Raw genomic sequence first — 14801 nt, 5'->3', positions numbered from 1 at the left:
CAATCTCAACAAGAATTTTCTTTAGCTTGGTCTGAATATCCCCGTAACATTATATATTATGTTGTATAGGGATGCTCCGAATATCATTTTTAATACATTAAGCTTTTGTGCCAATTTTTGAGGTAATACACTATCTTTTACTTAAAAAGATTAGATCATGAGATAATTATCCTTGGATGTAGCACGAGTTGGCATAACACCACTAAACCGTCGTTCACTTCAAAAATTAAATTTTATTTCTCAATATAAATGAACATATAAATAGTTATTCTAAAAATAAAGAATTTATTTTTTTAAATAATAAATAAGAATGTATACTATATTCCTAAAGTGTACTAGGTCTAAAAAATATGACACTAAGTAAATAAAACCTGATCGAATAATGCTTAATTTATATTAGATGTATAATAAAATTAAAATTATATTTTAACTGAATGAATATGGATATAAATATGATAAGGATCATATCTTTTAACAGATACCGATTTTGATAGTATCTAAATCGGATCTCAAAGCGAATATAGACTCATAGCAGATCTCGATGTTTTCGTCATAAGACACTCTTGGCATTCCATACTAGAATAAGAACGAACAAACTAAGCAGTCTCTAAGCTCCAAAAAGTGCAAAATAGATCAAAAGGATGGACAGTGGACAGATCTTAATAGCCTATCTTCATAACCAACCAGCTTTTCTATTCACTTTTTGTGCTTAAGAAGCTTCACATTCCCGATTCCCCTCCCCTTCAATTGGTTTCCCTTCCTTGTCGTGCCAGTAAAGCTTCGCCATCCTAAGAATAAAGGCAGTGAGATTAAGAAAGAGGAGAGAGAGAGATTATAAAAATGGAACCTTAAAGCTGCTAATGGACAGAGATGTAGGAGTGATTCACAGATCGAGGTGAACATCCTCGCCTTCCTCTCTGACGGTGACGGCGACCTCCTCGAGCTTTATGATCAGCGGAATATGCTTCACCGGTGTCCTTATATTCTCCGGCGGCCACCTCGGAGATCTCCTCTATCTCCTCGGTGCTTGGGAGTGAGAGAGAAAAGATGGAGATAGGCAGGGCTTCGTAGCAGCTGATGAAAAAGGAGTCGGCGGGGAGAGAGTGAGAGTTTATTGAGTTTATTATTTTAAGCTATGTATAATATACGGATAAATAGATATCCGCTATCCACTGTCCGTATTTGGAAACGCACACAGGAGGCTAAGTGCAAATTGTTGGGAATAATTTAGCTTATTTTTGGGTATGTTATCATTATTCGCTAAGTTTTGGGTCTTGTATAACTTTTCTTTTTAATGTGTCAGGTTTGTAAGTTTCTGTTTGGAATGAATGGACTCTCTCGCCCATGGCTGGCCTAAAAGAAATTGTGGCACAAATAAATCACACGTCTTTTTTAGAGGGTATCGTTGTCATCTTAAGAAGGTCGTTCGTTACATAACTAAATATCACTACTTATATTTATACACCATAAAGATATTATGGAAATATTTGGTGTCACCGCCGTTAAGTCCGCAACGAATCCTAGACCACCGCAGAGGAACAAATCTCAGGATGGTGTTTTCGTAAATTTGGAGACAAGGAAGGGTAAGTATAGATGCCATCATTCCCAGGTAGTTTAGGTTTCGGTTAAAGTCCCTGCTTCGCGTTCGTTTAGACCCCTCCTTTTTCCCTTAGCTGAAAAAAAGAAAAGAAAAAGAAAGAGTTTTAATCGGTTTCAAAGAATCCAACTTCTATCAAGAATTGGTATTTAAGGAAACGAACAGGAATTCCTCCGTCCGTCGGACAGAAACTCGTTAATTTTTTTTCTTCCTTCAGTTCCCTTATTTTAGGTATCTGCTTTGGCATCCGTGCTTCAAAATTGATCTCCCGGGCCATTGGGACCTCCAAATTAGCGAATTACGTGAAATAGGTAATACTGTTTCTTTCCTTATGGATTTGGAAATATTCATACGAATATATTCTTCATGCTGTTCTTCGTCTGCACCTTTGGCTTGGTGGGTTTAATTGCTTTCGATGTTGAGTTGGGTATTAGATCTGTAGCTTAGTATTGCTTTAGTTAATCCATAATGTTTCATCTGTCTCCCATTGTTTTGGTCTCCTTTTCCGTTTGTAAGGATTCTTGATGGATTGGTTTGCTGAAAACCCAAGTCTTGGATTGCTGATATTTGGTGCCAACTGTCTGCTTTTTCATCTTTTGTGGGTTATGTAAGTCTGGAATGCCTTTTCCTTGAAGTGAATTTTACTAATGTGGTGAGTTGGATTTGTTTTCTATGCTTGTTAAAAGGTGAAGTGGATTTAGGGTTTGTTTTAAGATATGATATTCTGTGAAATTGTGTTTATTTTTCTTTCTTCAACTCTGTGCAGTCTGGTTTCTGTTATAATATGGTTTTGTAACTTTGTTTTATCATAGGGCATATCACACGTAGAATTTGATTTCGTGGGTTAAAATATTTTAGATATTTTAGGTTAACTTCTTTATGAATTTACTATATGTCAGTGGGCAGTGCATTTTGTTTGCTATCGACAATTCTCTTACTAGTGGTAGGAACCCTTACCCATACGGAATTGTAAATTTTGGAAGGCTTTAGCTACCGCAAAGTACAGGAATAAGATTGAACCACCGCTAGAAAATGCATCTAATTTTCTCAACATTGTCATCTTTGTGATGTTCTTGCAATGACTTAGAGGAGCTTGCTTATACTGAAGAAGGTAACGGGATATTTCCAGAAATATTGCAATGTAGAGCTTTCTGGATTTTCTTGGCACTGTTAATATTGACTTGAAATTGGATCAATACGATTTGGGGAAGAAAACATGTCAAATCTTACAAAGGAAGGGCCTGAAACATTATGATTCCAGTTAAGAAAATATGAAGCTCTGGCTAAAAGAAACATGTTAGTTATGTTTATAAGGAAGGAGCTGAAGTTCTGGTTTAATCTTTCAACCCTGATGACAGGCCTGATCAATTAGTAACCCCCAATACTTTCTTTCATATACTATATGATTGAGACTTTACTTTCCTATGCATCTCCTCTTGGTAAGTCAGATATTCCATACACTTTTCTCATAGAGGCTCTCACTAGACTAAATCTTGACTATTTCCTTTTTTATTAACATATGACAATGATAGGAAGACATTGGCGTCATGTGCCATTCATTGTTGTCTTGCTTTCTGAACTATGAAGTACATTGGATGATTGTCTTGATCTGCTTGTGCACGTGCATGGTAACTATAATGGCTGAATGGGTTTGATTATACTGTAAGTATATAACTGATTGGCTGATCACTTCATGTAAGTTTTGGCGATAGTTCAATTATGGTTGAAAGCTGAGATTTTAGTAGTTACCATGAGAGACAATAGTTTCACCCTAGGCTCTCATGTTGCATGCTTGTTTTGGATACTATCAAGTCAGTGAACTAATTTAGTTGGCTTTAACTAACTCCAGGAGTGGTCCAGAATTCTGCGACACACTATACGGCTTTAGTTGCTTATTAGGTGTAAGCTTCTGTGACACCTGCAGTACAAATAAGACGCTGCACAAGTCAACACGGTGGCAGTGATAAAATGAACATTAGACATTCTCCGAAATACAGGAGCAGGACAGGTTGCAGCTCAGATGAGGAATCAGATTGTGAAATATTCTCCAAGGTTTGTACTTATTATACAAAAATTGACCTGTTCTCATTGTTTATATATATAAATATATGTATGTCCCTTATCCTGATGCACTGCATTCGGTCAGTAATCATCTCCACATGCTACCTACCAGCGCATTTCATCTATTTTCTTTGGATTCATATCCTGTGCCATTAAATATCAGATTTCTTATATGTATGGTAACAAGTTGGAAACATAACATATCATACAAGCTATACAGCAATATATTTATTTCATGCTATTTCAGTGTTTGCAGCTTAAGTTACCATTAGATTGCATCAAACTGATTCAATTCCAACCAGGCTACTTAATCAGCAAAGTTAAACAGTATATTGTTCTAATCAAATGTATGTCCATATAATTGGGATGAATTTTATTGGATGATGAGTCAAAACACAATATGGTGATAAAATGGCTCAGCAATTTGTAAGAAGCCGGCCATTACAATTTTTGATGCATCAGATCTTATTTTGCTGTGCTGTACAGAAGCAATTATCAACAAATTCCAAGAAAGATGGTGACAGATGCTTTTGTAGCTCTGAAGTACAAAAGGTTTGTGGCTGTCAGTCATATTGTTTTAAGAATTAATTTTGTCGTCACTAAAGTTAACTTGCCCCCCATATTGCTTAAATTTAAAGCAGATGACTGCAAGATGGTGTCCAGAAGAAGCATGTAGACCTTTGATCAAAGAAGCTCCTGTATTCTATCCTAGTGAGGAGGTAAGCTGTTTCCTCAACCCAAAAAAAAAAAAAAAAAAAAAAGGGAGGTAAGCTGTCCTTTTAATGTATTTGTCAAATGATATTAGATGTTAGACATATGGTGTAATGCTATTTTCTTGAGCATCAGTTATTTTTAAACTGATTTTGGTTTTACAACACTTTTCTTTCTTAGGAGTTCAGTGATACCCTCGCTTACATTGCTAGCATACGTCAAAAAGCTGAACAATATGGCATATGCCGAATAGTTCCGCCTGCTTCCTGGAATCCTCCTTGTCCTCTGAAAGAGAAGAGATTCTGGGAAGCTGCTACTTTTTCAACTCGTGTTCAAGAAGTAGATTTGCTCCAAAATCGGGAGCCAATGGGGAAGAGATTTAGAAAAGATTGCCACAAGAAGAGGAAGAGAAAAAGACGTACGAAGTTTGGTTTGAGTCGTAGACGTAGTGGGTCACACAATGCTGAAGCCAATGAATATGCTACTTTAGATACAGATAAAAAGTTTGGATTTCAATCTGGTTCAGATTTTACTCTTAAGACATTCCAAGCATATGCTGACAAATTCAAGATGCAGTATTTTGGAAGAAAAACTGCTGTTGATGATGTACCGTCCAGTAATGAGGATCCTGGACAGAAGTGCCAGCCATCTGTTGAGGAAATTGAAGGGGAATATTGGCGGATAGTCGAGCAACCAACAGATGAAGTCAAGGTAATAGCTGATATTTGTAGAAACTTAAAACACTTCTTTTCTTCCTTTTACAGGGTGGATGACATTGAACATTATCATGTACTTATGCAATTGCAGGTTATGTATGGAGCTGATTTGGAAACTGGAGTATTTGGTAGTGGGTTCCCTAAAGCATCATCCACAAATGGAAAAGCCTCAGATCCATATGTGTTCTCAGGTTGGAACTTAAATAATTTTCCACGGCTCCCCGGTTCTATTCTTTCGTTTGAAAGCGGAGATATCTCTGGAGTATTAGTGCCTTGGCTATACATAGGGATGTGTTTTTCATCATTTTGTTGGGTGAGTATACATAAAGTCTTTCTCCTTTGCCACTTTTAGAGTTGTCTGAAAAGTCGAAGCATAAGTTTTCCTTTTTTATTTTAAACTAATAAGAAGGAAGAACCTAGTTCAGTTATATGGTGATGACTGTATTAAATATGTGAAGACCCTTGAAGGTGGAAGCTTACCTCATGTAAAATGAAAGTTATTATTATGAGTTTTTTACTTGCCAATAAGCTTACCTTCTCATTTGTTCCTTTTACTTGTTTTTTCCTCATATGTGAAAATCGCATTTATTTGCAATAATTTTGCCTGCAAATGTCTTACTGCAATTTAATTATGTTTGACAACAGCACGTAGAAGATCATCACTTCTACTCTATGAACTATATGCATTGGGGTGATCCAAAAGTGTGGTATGGTGTTCCTGGTAATGAAGCCATCAATTTTGAAAGTGCCATGAGAAAGCATTTACCGGATCTATTTGAAGAACAACCTGATTTGCTGCACGAATTGGTAAGTCCTATCTAATTTGGATTTTATTTGATTTCTTATATAACCATTAAATTAAAGAATAACCTGATGAATAAGTAAGTCCTTATCTATTTCAATGTTCGTGTTTTTCTATAATTCTTGAAACTATTACCTTATCAGCACCGAACCTATTGTATGTTAGTAACAATTTTCTTCAAATCTGAAGCTAGTAAAGCATATCACTCTAATTTTATTTCTTTAGTAATTTTTCTCAACTCCTTTCCTAGTTGTTCCTCTTTAAATCTTGTGTTCTTTTGCAGCCTTTGTTCATGTTGTTAGTCATAATCTGATTGTCAAGCTTTACGTGATTCTGAAAAATCTTTTACTGTTCCATTAGGTTGCTGGTTCTTCTCTCTATCTTCTGAAACACATGAATTGTGAATCATAGTATATTCGCATTATGAATTGTTGCAGAGTAGCTTGAGCACAAGCCAAAAACACATTTATTATGTACTTACTCTTATAGTTTGTTTTAGATTTGAGAGTAAGTTAACTTTGCTGACAAGCTGGCAAGTTAATTCTCTAAGTGAGCCAAATAACCTCAAATACAGGCATACTGTGAGCTATGAAGTATGAACTTCATTTGTAAAGCTAGTATTTTACACATATAAGAATGCACCCTATAGCTTTCTATTATAAGAAAGGTAAGCCTTGAGACATTCTTAAGTACCTACCAGTTACCATAGAAATATTAAATGCCAAAAGTGCATAACAGAATGCTTTTCTTCAACAGCTCAACACCTCAAGCATATATAAGAATTATTGAAGCCTCATAACTATAGAAAAGGATATGAAGTAACCTCTTGTCTACAAATTAGCAGTTGAATTGACAAGTAAAATAGAAGAGTAATCGTTAAGGTATGTAATGCCAAGAACAGAATGAACTGCTTGCTTTTCCTCTATGGGATTGAAATGCAGAATGTAAATGGTTCTTAATTTACAATAGTGATCTTGTGGCCAAAGCCTCTAGGGCTCAATGCTTTTCTTTAACTACTTGTTTTGAGGAATGGACATGCATCATTTTAGCCCCAAGGCTAGTTTTTCTGAAAGTGTGTATTGGCATGTCATATATGATCTATGAATGTATCATATGAGTTAAGTATATATCTTTAAATATATAATGGGAATATTCCTAAACTGCTCCCATTGACCCATTGGTGCAGGTTACACAGTTGTCTCCTTCAGTTCTAAAATCTGAGGGCGTTCCTGTTTACCGTGCCATTCAGAGATCTGGGGAATTCGTTCTCACTTTCCCAAGAGCATACCATGCTGGTTTCAATTGTGGTTTTAATTGTGCTGAGGCTGTGAATGTTGCCCCGATGGACTGGTTGCCACATGGGCAGTTTGCTGTTGAGCTTTATAGTAAGCAATGCCGGAAGACATCAGTGTCACATGACAAGTTATTATTAGGCGCTGCTAGAGAAGCAGTAAGAGCAATCTGGGACCTACATTTTTTGGGAAGGAGCAACTCTGACAACTTAAGATGGAAAAGTGCATGTGGGAAGGATGGAGTACTCACCAACGCTGTCAAGGTTAGTTTATTCCTGCAATTTTTCACCATGTTGGAGTCGGCAGTTCTTTCTCTCATCAGTGTCTCCTTTTTTACTTTTTGATAGGCAAGAGTTCTGATGGAGCAGAAAAAACGAGAAGGTCTTCCTAGTGTTTCGCAGATTAGAAAGATGGATAGAAGTTTTGATTTATCAAACGAGAGAGAATGTTCTTCATGCTTTTATGATCTACACTTATCTGCTGCTGGTTGTGAATACTGTTTGAATCGCTTTGCATGTTTGAGCCATGCAGAACAGATTTGCTCGTGCGATCCCAGTAAACGGTTTTTCCTTTTTCGTCATGACATAGAAGAGCTAGCTACACTTATCAAAGCTCTAGAAGGTGATTTGAATGCAGTGCGGTTCTGGGGATTGAATGATCTAGAATTTGCTATGGATTTGTCATTCGCAGAACAGAAGAAATTAAGAGGCTCCAACGAAAGTAATGTACTGAAGCACTCGGAAAGAAGTCAATCTAGATTGCAGAACCAAATAATTGATCCCACTGTTGGAGTTATGTACATTTCTGATCAGGATGGTGGTTGTCATGCATTGGAAATTGATTATATGAACCCTAGTATGAGCCAGATTTGCTTGCCAGACCATGACAACAATTCAGAAGTTGAAATTTGCCAAGGGCAGGAAATATTTTCTGCCAGTAAAGTTGACGGTAAAAGTGAAAGTGAAATCCTAACTGAAGAAGCCAATATACGGCAATGCAAAATTTCACGCCAGTCAGTAAAAGGTGTTAAAAACTGTGAAGGACGTCATAATCAGCTTCCTCTCTGTAGGATGGAACAATCATTCAGAGAAGCAAAGACTAGAGATCTAACATCTTTTGATTGCGGGGGTGAACAAGCATGGCATCCTGGTATAATGAAACAAGAAAATTCCTCTTGTTCCTTGGGCATCGATGCCGGTGGTCATGAAAAACAATCTCCTGATTCAGTTCTCTGGATCAGTTCTATCAACAGAAATGTTGAACACTCTCGCGATAGAGATACCAAGTGGCTCAGTAAGTCTAGTGTTAAGATTTTTGGTGCTGAGTTTCCACTTCAGTCACACTTATCCACAATTTCAGTGGATCAGAGTAACCGATTCGCTGATGCTGTTAAAGGCCAGTTTGATTTAATCAATCAAATTGGTTATGAAACAGAAAAGTTTAAGCAGGTGTCTGATTATTCTATTGAGCCCCTTAACTTTGGAAAAATAAAGTCTGGAACAAAATGGTCCAGCATGAAAGCCATCTTTCCAGAAGGTACATATGAGAGTTGTATGTTTGCACTGCCATATAGCCGATCGAGCATATAGAGTTGTGCAGAAGTTCAGATTAGTTTATGCAAATTGCACCTTAATTTGTTAAACATTAAATCTGATCTTTGCAGGATTCAGAAGCCGAGTCAGGTTCTTCAGTGTGCTTGATCCGACCAAATTGTGTTACTATATATCAGAAGTACTGGAAGCTGGAGTTCTTGGGCCTCTTTTCAAGGTAAATCTGTTTATATATAATGTTACGTCTTTATAAATGATCATGTTTTTCCATATCCATCTCCTGGACATGTTATTCAATAGATTTTCTGAAACCTACACAAATCAATGATCAATATAAGTACTGTTAGTCTTAGTGCCATCTTTTTTTTTCATTGACAAAGTCATGCTTGTATAATTGATGTGGCAAATCATCATTGTTCATTGAGCCAATGACACTAAAGCACATGAGTAGATCCCATGGGCATGATTGGTTTTGCACATGCCATTCCAAAACTATGCTTCCCTATCAGAATGCATGTTCTTTATACAAAGGGGAGCCTAGTCTTATCAATTGCGTCTATAAATTTACTTTTTGTCAGATCTTAAGATCAAATCAGTCTTTTATCCACCTTTATGATGCATGAGGTCATGAATAAACATGCAAATAAAAACTTTTTTAAGGCCGTTTGCAAACTTTATACTCCTTGTCCTGGTCAATCTTATAATGTGGTAATTCTGAGTTTGAATGCTGCAAAGTGAAATGATCTGTTATTATCTGAACAATAGGTCAAATCATAGTTATTAATGTAATATCTTCTCAATTCAAATCCTACCTTCTATGGAGTCCATAATTCTTTGGTTTATTATATTCTTGCAATTCCAATTTGTCACTATATTTCTTTACTCTTGTTATTGGCAGGTTACAGTAGAAGAGAAGCAAGAGGAGATCTTCCTTCATTGTTCTCCAGAGCAGTGCTGGGACATGTTACGAGAGAGGCTGAATCAAGAGATAATCAAACATTGTAACCTCGGAAAGAAGAACCTTCCTTCACTTCAGCCAGCAGGGAGTATTGACGGGCTTGAAATGTTTGGGTTTTTGTCACCCGCAATCATTCAGGTATTTCTGCCTTGGACAAAATGTCTTTGTGCTATGAGTAAGAGCCATATGACTGAAATCCACCAACGTTGAGACTATTAAGCTACTCTGTATCTGTTGTCACTAAGTTCTTGCAAAGAAATTAAGCATACAAGTTTATTTGGTCTTTAGCTGTGGATAAAAATTCATGTCCTACTTATTGTAGGAAGAACGAGTTTTTTTCGACTGTAAGAAACATTAATTAAATTTCTTTATTGATACATTTGAGATGATTGTATGAAAGGTTGCTAATTTAAGCGATACTTCTAATGATCAAATGCCTTGACAGGCTATTGAGGCTCTAGACCCATTACACCAATGCAGGGAGTACTGGGACGCGAAGATTGATGCACCGGTGATTTATGAACCAATGGAAGCTGATAATTATTTCAAAGAGCCTTCATGCAATTTAATTACCAGCAATGGATCAGAATTGAATAAAGGCCAATCAGAGAGCTCAGATAAGACTCACAGCTGGTTATCTAGAGCAGGAACAACTAAGTTGGAGAAGGATATGTTACATACAGGTAAAAATAGATCACTTGAAGAGGTACGGCAGGTGCTCGGAGGACTACTTAGAAAGGCAAGTATCGGAGAATTGAAGATGGTGCACAGAATTTTCTGCAGTGGGTTAGATAGCGACACTGGGAGAGCTGCATTAGATGCTCTGCTAGATGCAATCCAGATGAATGCACACAGATAATGATGCCAAAGAATGCAAATAACTTAGTCTAACAGGACCTGTTTTCGTTGAGGAGGAAATAGCACTAGCTTCATGACAATTCTCGATACAGTCACCATTCTTTCATCTACTGGTAGTTGTCATTTACTTCTTCATTTTTTTTTTTTACAAGCTTCCATGCAGAACATGGTGGGGTCTGGTATGCTTCTATCAATACTTGTGCCTTTCTATGTTCTGATGGAAGTTTATTTGCTTAATTTACTTTGATTGTGAGTTATATCTAACTGGTCCATGTATTAGTCAATGCGGCCAATTGCCTCATTTTCACAACATTTTTGGAGGAACTCCTCCAGTTATATATAAATCAAAAAGGAAACAACATTCGAGCACATGAACTTATCTTTCTTTGGTTCTGTACTTGCGATTTTGGTACTCTTGGATTATTATATATATATATATATATATATATATATATGTAGGGGTCTATAAAAAGTAATAAGTAGTGATATGAAAATCTAATAAAAATTAATATCAATATTTACTGGCGTCCAAATGGATTATAAATTTGTCTGGCAGGAGGAGAAAAGAGTGATGAACACTTCTCTTTTGAGAGAACAAGAAAAAAGAGAACCAATTTGATGAGCGTAGAAAGGAGGCGTGGAAGTGACCGTTGGTTTGGAGGTATTGCTGGCAAGTGGCAACTCATCGTTGACTGCTCTATGACTGCCCCAAGGGGCCCACAGAGATACTTTTTCTCTTTTTTTCTTCACTTTTTCTCTCATTAGAAAATTTAAAAGCTGTTCGTTGGACTGCTTGATGCTTTTCTGTACTACTGTATCTTTTGTCGTTTTCTGTATGAATGGATAAGGACCAATATAGAGCAAGGTGCTCTTGGGGGATAAAATGATGTTGGGGGAGGGTTATGTAATTCAATTTGTAATTTTAATTTTATTTCTAAATTGTGTATATATATCTAATTATTATAGAATATGTATTGATTATAGAAAATGTCTTCACTCAATTTTATATGCTAAATGAAAAAAAATTTAAATATAATTAAATTGTAAAAGCCTAGAAAAAAAAAGGTCTCCTATTATTTTTGTATGTTTGATTAGGAAAAGATGATAAATCTTAATAATATATTAGATAAAAATAAGGGATAAAGTATGATATTTCGTTATGTTAGTTAGAACAAGGGCCAAAAAAATAAAAATGATTGAATTAATTTTATTGCATTTTTCTAAATTTAATGTAAATAGATATTTTTATTTTAGAATTACTATATTGTTTATTCATAGAATTTCTACTCATAACGTAAAGAAATTTGAGAGAGGCAAACTAATCCTTTGTTTTTAGCATTAGAATAACTCAATGCTTTATCCTAATTTCTCTTATCTCAACCAAAGCTGAGTTTATCGATAAATAGAGTCCACTTATCTTGTCAAACGGATAAGAACTGTGTATTTTTGTCTCACTATATATCCTTAAATAACATCTTGCTAACCGATGGTAGTTTTCTAAATATATATTATTTGTTAACTGGTGGTAAAAATCCAAAGCGTATAGATAGATAGATAGATAGATAGAGGAAGTGGTTAGAGCGGCTGGCTGGCATGTGCGGCAAGAAACGAGCCAAAAATGAACTACTTGGTAATTGAACTACGTGACGACACTGCCATGTTCTCAAGTCGCATAGATATTGAGTTGCTACCAAATCTATATAATTCCCCCCCACCCCCAACTCCTAAGATCAAAGTATTAGGCTGATATTGCCCAGGCCGCTCTAATACGTAAACTTTATAGGAGAACTAACCCTGTAGTTATACCTAATTATCTTAGAGGGTTGATTCAAATTATATGACCGGCTTATATTTGCCATGATGGTTTTGTTATAACAAAGATTGAGAGTCTTAATTATGGTTAACTAAAACAAAGATTTGGTTGATAAATATGATATATATAGTGAGGAATATATTGTTAATTATTTAGTATAGAGAAAAAGTTATCCTCGATGGAGGGTTGCGATGAGTTGGCGAGAGAATCACGTGGCAGAGCGAAGGGATCGAGGTGCGGTCAACGTCAGTGGCGGTGGCAGAGCTGTCTAATTGCTGGGATGAGGAGGGGCGAAGAGAGAAGGAACGTAGCCAAGTTAATTAAGAGGAGATTAATCTCATCAAAGTATATATATATATATATATATAATAGGCCGTATAAGAAAGATTATAGAAATAGAAGCAGAGGAAAAGTGCAAATCACTATGCATCTGGAAAGCCGTTGGATTCTACCGAGTTTCTCCCATCCCATCCCAAGAGCCACGTAGTCTTCTGTTGTTTATTTGTACGCATCCCTGAAAGGACGTCTATTTATCCAATCCGAAGACCCTCTGTCCACTATATATCCCATTCCCATTCTCCTTGTCCACTTCCCCGTAACGGAAACGCTAAAGTTCCTCTCCTCCGACGAAAACTCTTTGATTCATGCTCGCTGATGGCCTCCGCATGCGTCAACAGCTCCGTTGCCATGTCCCCGGATCCCTTCTGGCCCAGCCCTAGGATCTCCTTCAGCTGCGACCTCGCCGGCGATGCGGCCTCGATGATCTCGCTGGAGAAGCCGGATCCCGACAGACTCTCCAAAGATCTTTCCGATTTCGAGTTCCGCCTCGATGATCCTGTTGCGATGCTTCCAGCTGACGAGTTGTTCTCAGGGGGTAAGCTGGTCCCGCTCCAGCAGACGGTGGCGCCGGCGCCGGCGCCTCCGCTGCCGGAGGCGGAGGTCTCACCGCTGGAGCCGCCTCGGATCGCGGAGGTTATCGGATCTGAGGGTCTGGCGCCGTCTCCGAAGGCTCCGAGGTGCTCGAGCCGGTGGAGGGAGCTGTTGGGGCTCAGGAGGCAGCAGGGCTCCAAGGCGGAGGTGCAGACCCAGAAGCAGAATGCGATCCCGTCGAAGAACGCTAGAAACGCTAACTCTAACCCTAGATCCATCCGCCATCTCCTCCAACGGAACCCTAGATCCGCGGGGCTCGATCCATCCCTGAGCCTCCCGCTCCTGCGCGACTCCGAATCCGACTCCATTTCCGTCGCGATCTCCTCCCGCCTCTCTCTATCCTCGTCCTCCTCCTCCGGGTCCGAGCACGGCGATCGACCCCGCCTCTCCCTCGACTCGGACAAGCCTAATCCTAGTCAGGTCCAGATCCGCCCCAGGGTCCGTCTCCCGCGGCCGAGACCCACGGCACCGTCAGCCGCCGGATCGTCTCGTATGGGCCGGGCTCCGGTCCGTCGGCCGTCGGACGGTGAGGCGGCGGCGCCGGTGCCGCCGCGGGGGTCGTCGGTGGATAGCCCGAGGATGACGGCGGCGGGGAAGGTTGTGTTCCAAAGCTTGGAGCGGAGCTCTAGTAGTCCGGGCAGCTTCAACGGTGGGCCAAGGCCGAAGTATCGAGGAATAGAGCGGTCGTACTCGGCGAACGTTCGCATCGCTCCGGTGCTCAACGTACCGGTTTGCTCCCTTCGCGGATCGGGCAAGTCCGTCTCTGTTTTCGGATTCGGGCAGTTGTTTGGTCCACAGAGGAAAGAGAGAGAGGGGTTGGCAACGGCGAGGAGTGGGATCAAGGTAAGGATCGAGAAGGAGAAGGCTTGAAAAAATCCAAAAAGAAAAAGAAAAATCTCCAGGTAAGAAGGAAAAGCAAGAAATTTGGAAAAAGAGAGAGAGAGAGAGAGAAAACTACTTCTAGTTTGGTTTAATTTGTTCGTTTCTCCAAGGAAATCTCGCCATTTCTTTTTGCCCCTACTAATATTGTTGTAAATAATTAGACGTTATGATGTAAGTCATCATCCCCTTGTCCGCTTGCCCTATGGATTTTTGTTGGACTTCCTATGCTTATTTTTATCTTTAATTTATTTATATGCATGTAACCCATCTACAACTTATGCTTATTGGAAAAAGATCACCTCCTCATGTGTTCACAATATAAGTTCTTTTGACTCTTTCCTTTTCCTTGTCCTTTGTCATTTTTAGTTGGTGAAAGGCGCCTACGTTTTACATATCTTCTGCAATTCTTTATCGTTGCAATATTCAAAGGTGGGCATGTGATAGAGATGATCATTTCTAACAAATGACAAATGTTGTAGATGCAAAGGAAAAGAGCTCTCCATTGAGTTCCTATAATTTTTAAATGAATTTATTTGCTGGGACCGTTCACCGTTGGAATCTAGCCATCATCACGCATCAGAGGTCGCAGCATTATTAGAAGACCCAGGCCAGATACCTCACCCAGGTGCGC

General features: G+C 38.5%; 2 protein-coding genes across 2 annotated transcripts; both read left to right on the top strand.

Moving 5' to 3' along the window:
- Nucleotides 1-1645: 1645 nt before the first annotated feature.
- On the top strand, nucleotides 1646-10908 carry LOC140763476 (lysine-specific demethylase JMJ18-like). The gene is made up of 12 exons (XM_073101679.1): nucleotides 1646-1908; nucleotides 3447-3649; nucleotides 4145-4210; nucleotides 4300-4377; nucleotides 4550-5080; nucleotides 5177-5398; nucleotides 5731-5892; nucleotides 7074-7442; nucleotides 7527-8715; nucleotides 8843-8946; nucleotides 9628-9825; nucleotides 10133-10908. Exons 2-12 carry the CDS (start codon nucleotides 3566-3568, stop codon nucleotides 10544-10546), a joined length of 3417 nt encoding a protein of 1138 aa, XP_072957780.1. The 5' UTR covers nucleotides 1646-1908; nucleotides 3447-3565; the 3' UTR covers nucleotides 10547-10908.
- A 1885-nt stretch (nucleotides 10909-12793) lies between these two features.
- Nucleotides 12794-14510, top strand: LOC140762920 (uncharacterized). The gene has a single exon (XM_073100905.1). The coding sequence runs from the start codon at nucleotides 13013-13015 to the stop codon at nucleotides 14156-14158; it is 1146 nt and encodes a 381-aa protein (XP_072957006.1). The 5' UTR covers nucleotides 12794-13012; the 3' UTR covers nucleotides 14159-14510.
- The last annotated feature ends 291 nt before the right edge of the window (nucleotides 14511-14801 follow it).

The sequence above is a fragment of the Typha angustifolia genome, chromosome 7 (genome assembly GCF_048772165.1).
Source record: "Typha angustifolia cultivar Huaian chromosome 7, ASM4877216v1, whole genome shotgun sequence".
Classification (NCBI taxonomy): Eukaryota; Viridiplantae; Streptophyta; class Magnoliopsida; order Poales; family Typhaceae; genus Typha; species Typha angustifolia.
The sequence above is the reverse complement of the archived record's forward strand: the minus strand, read 5'-3'. Positions and strand labels throughout refer to the sequence as shown.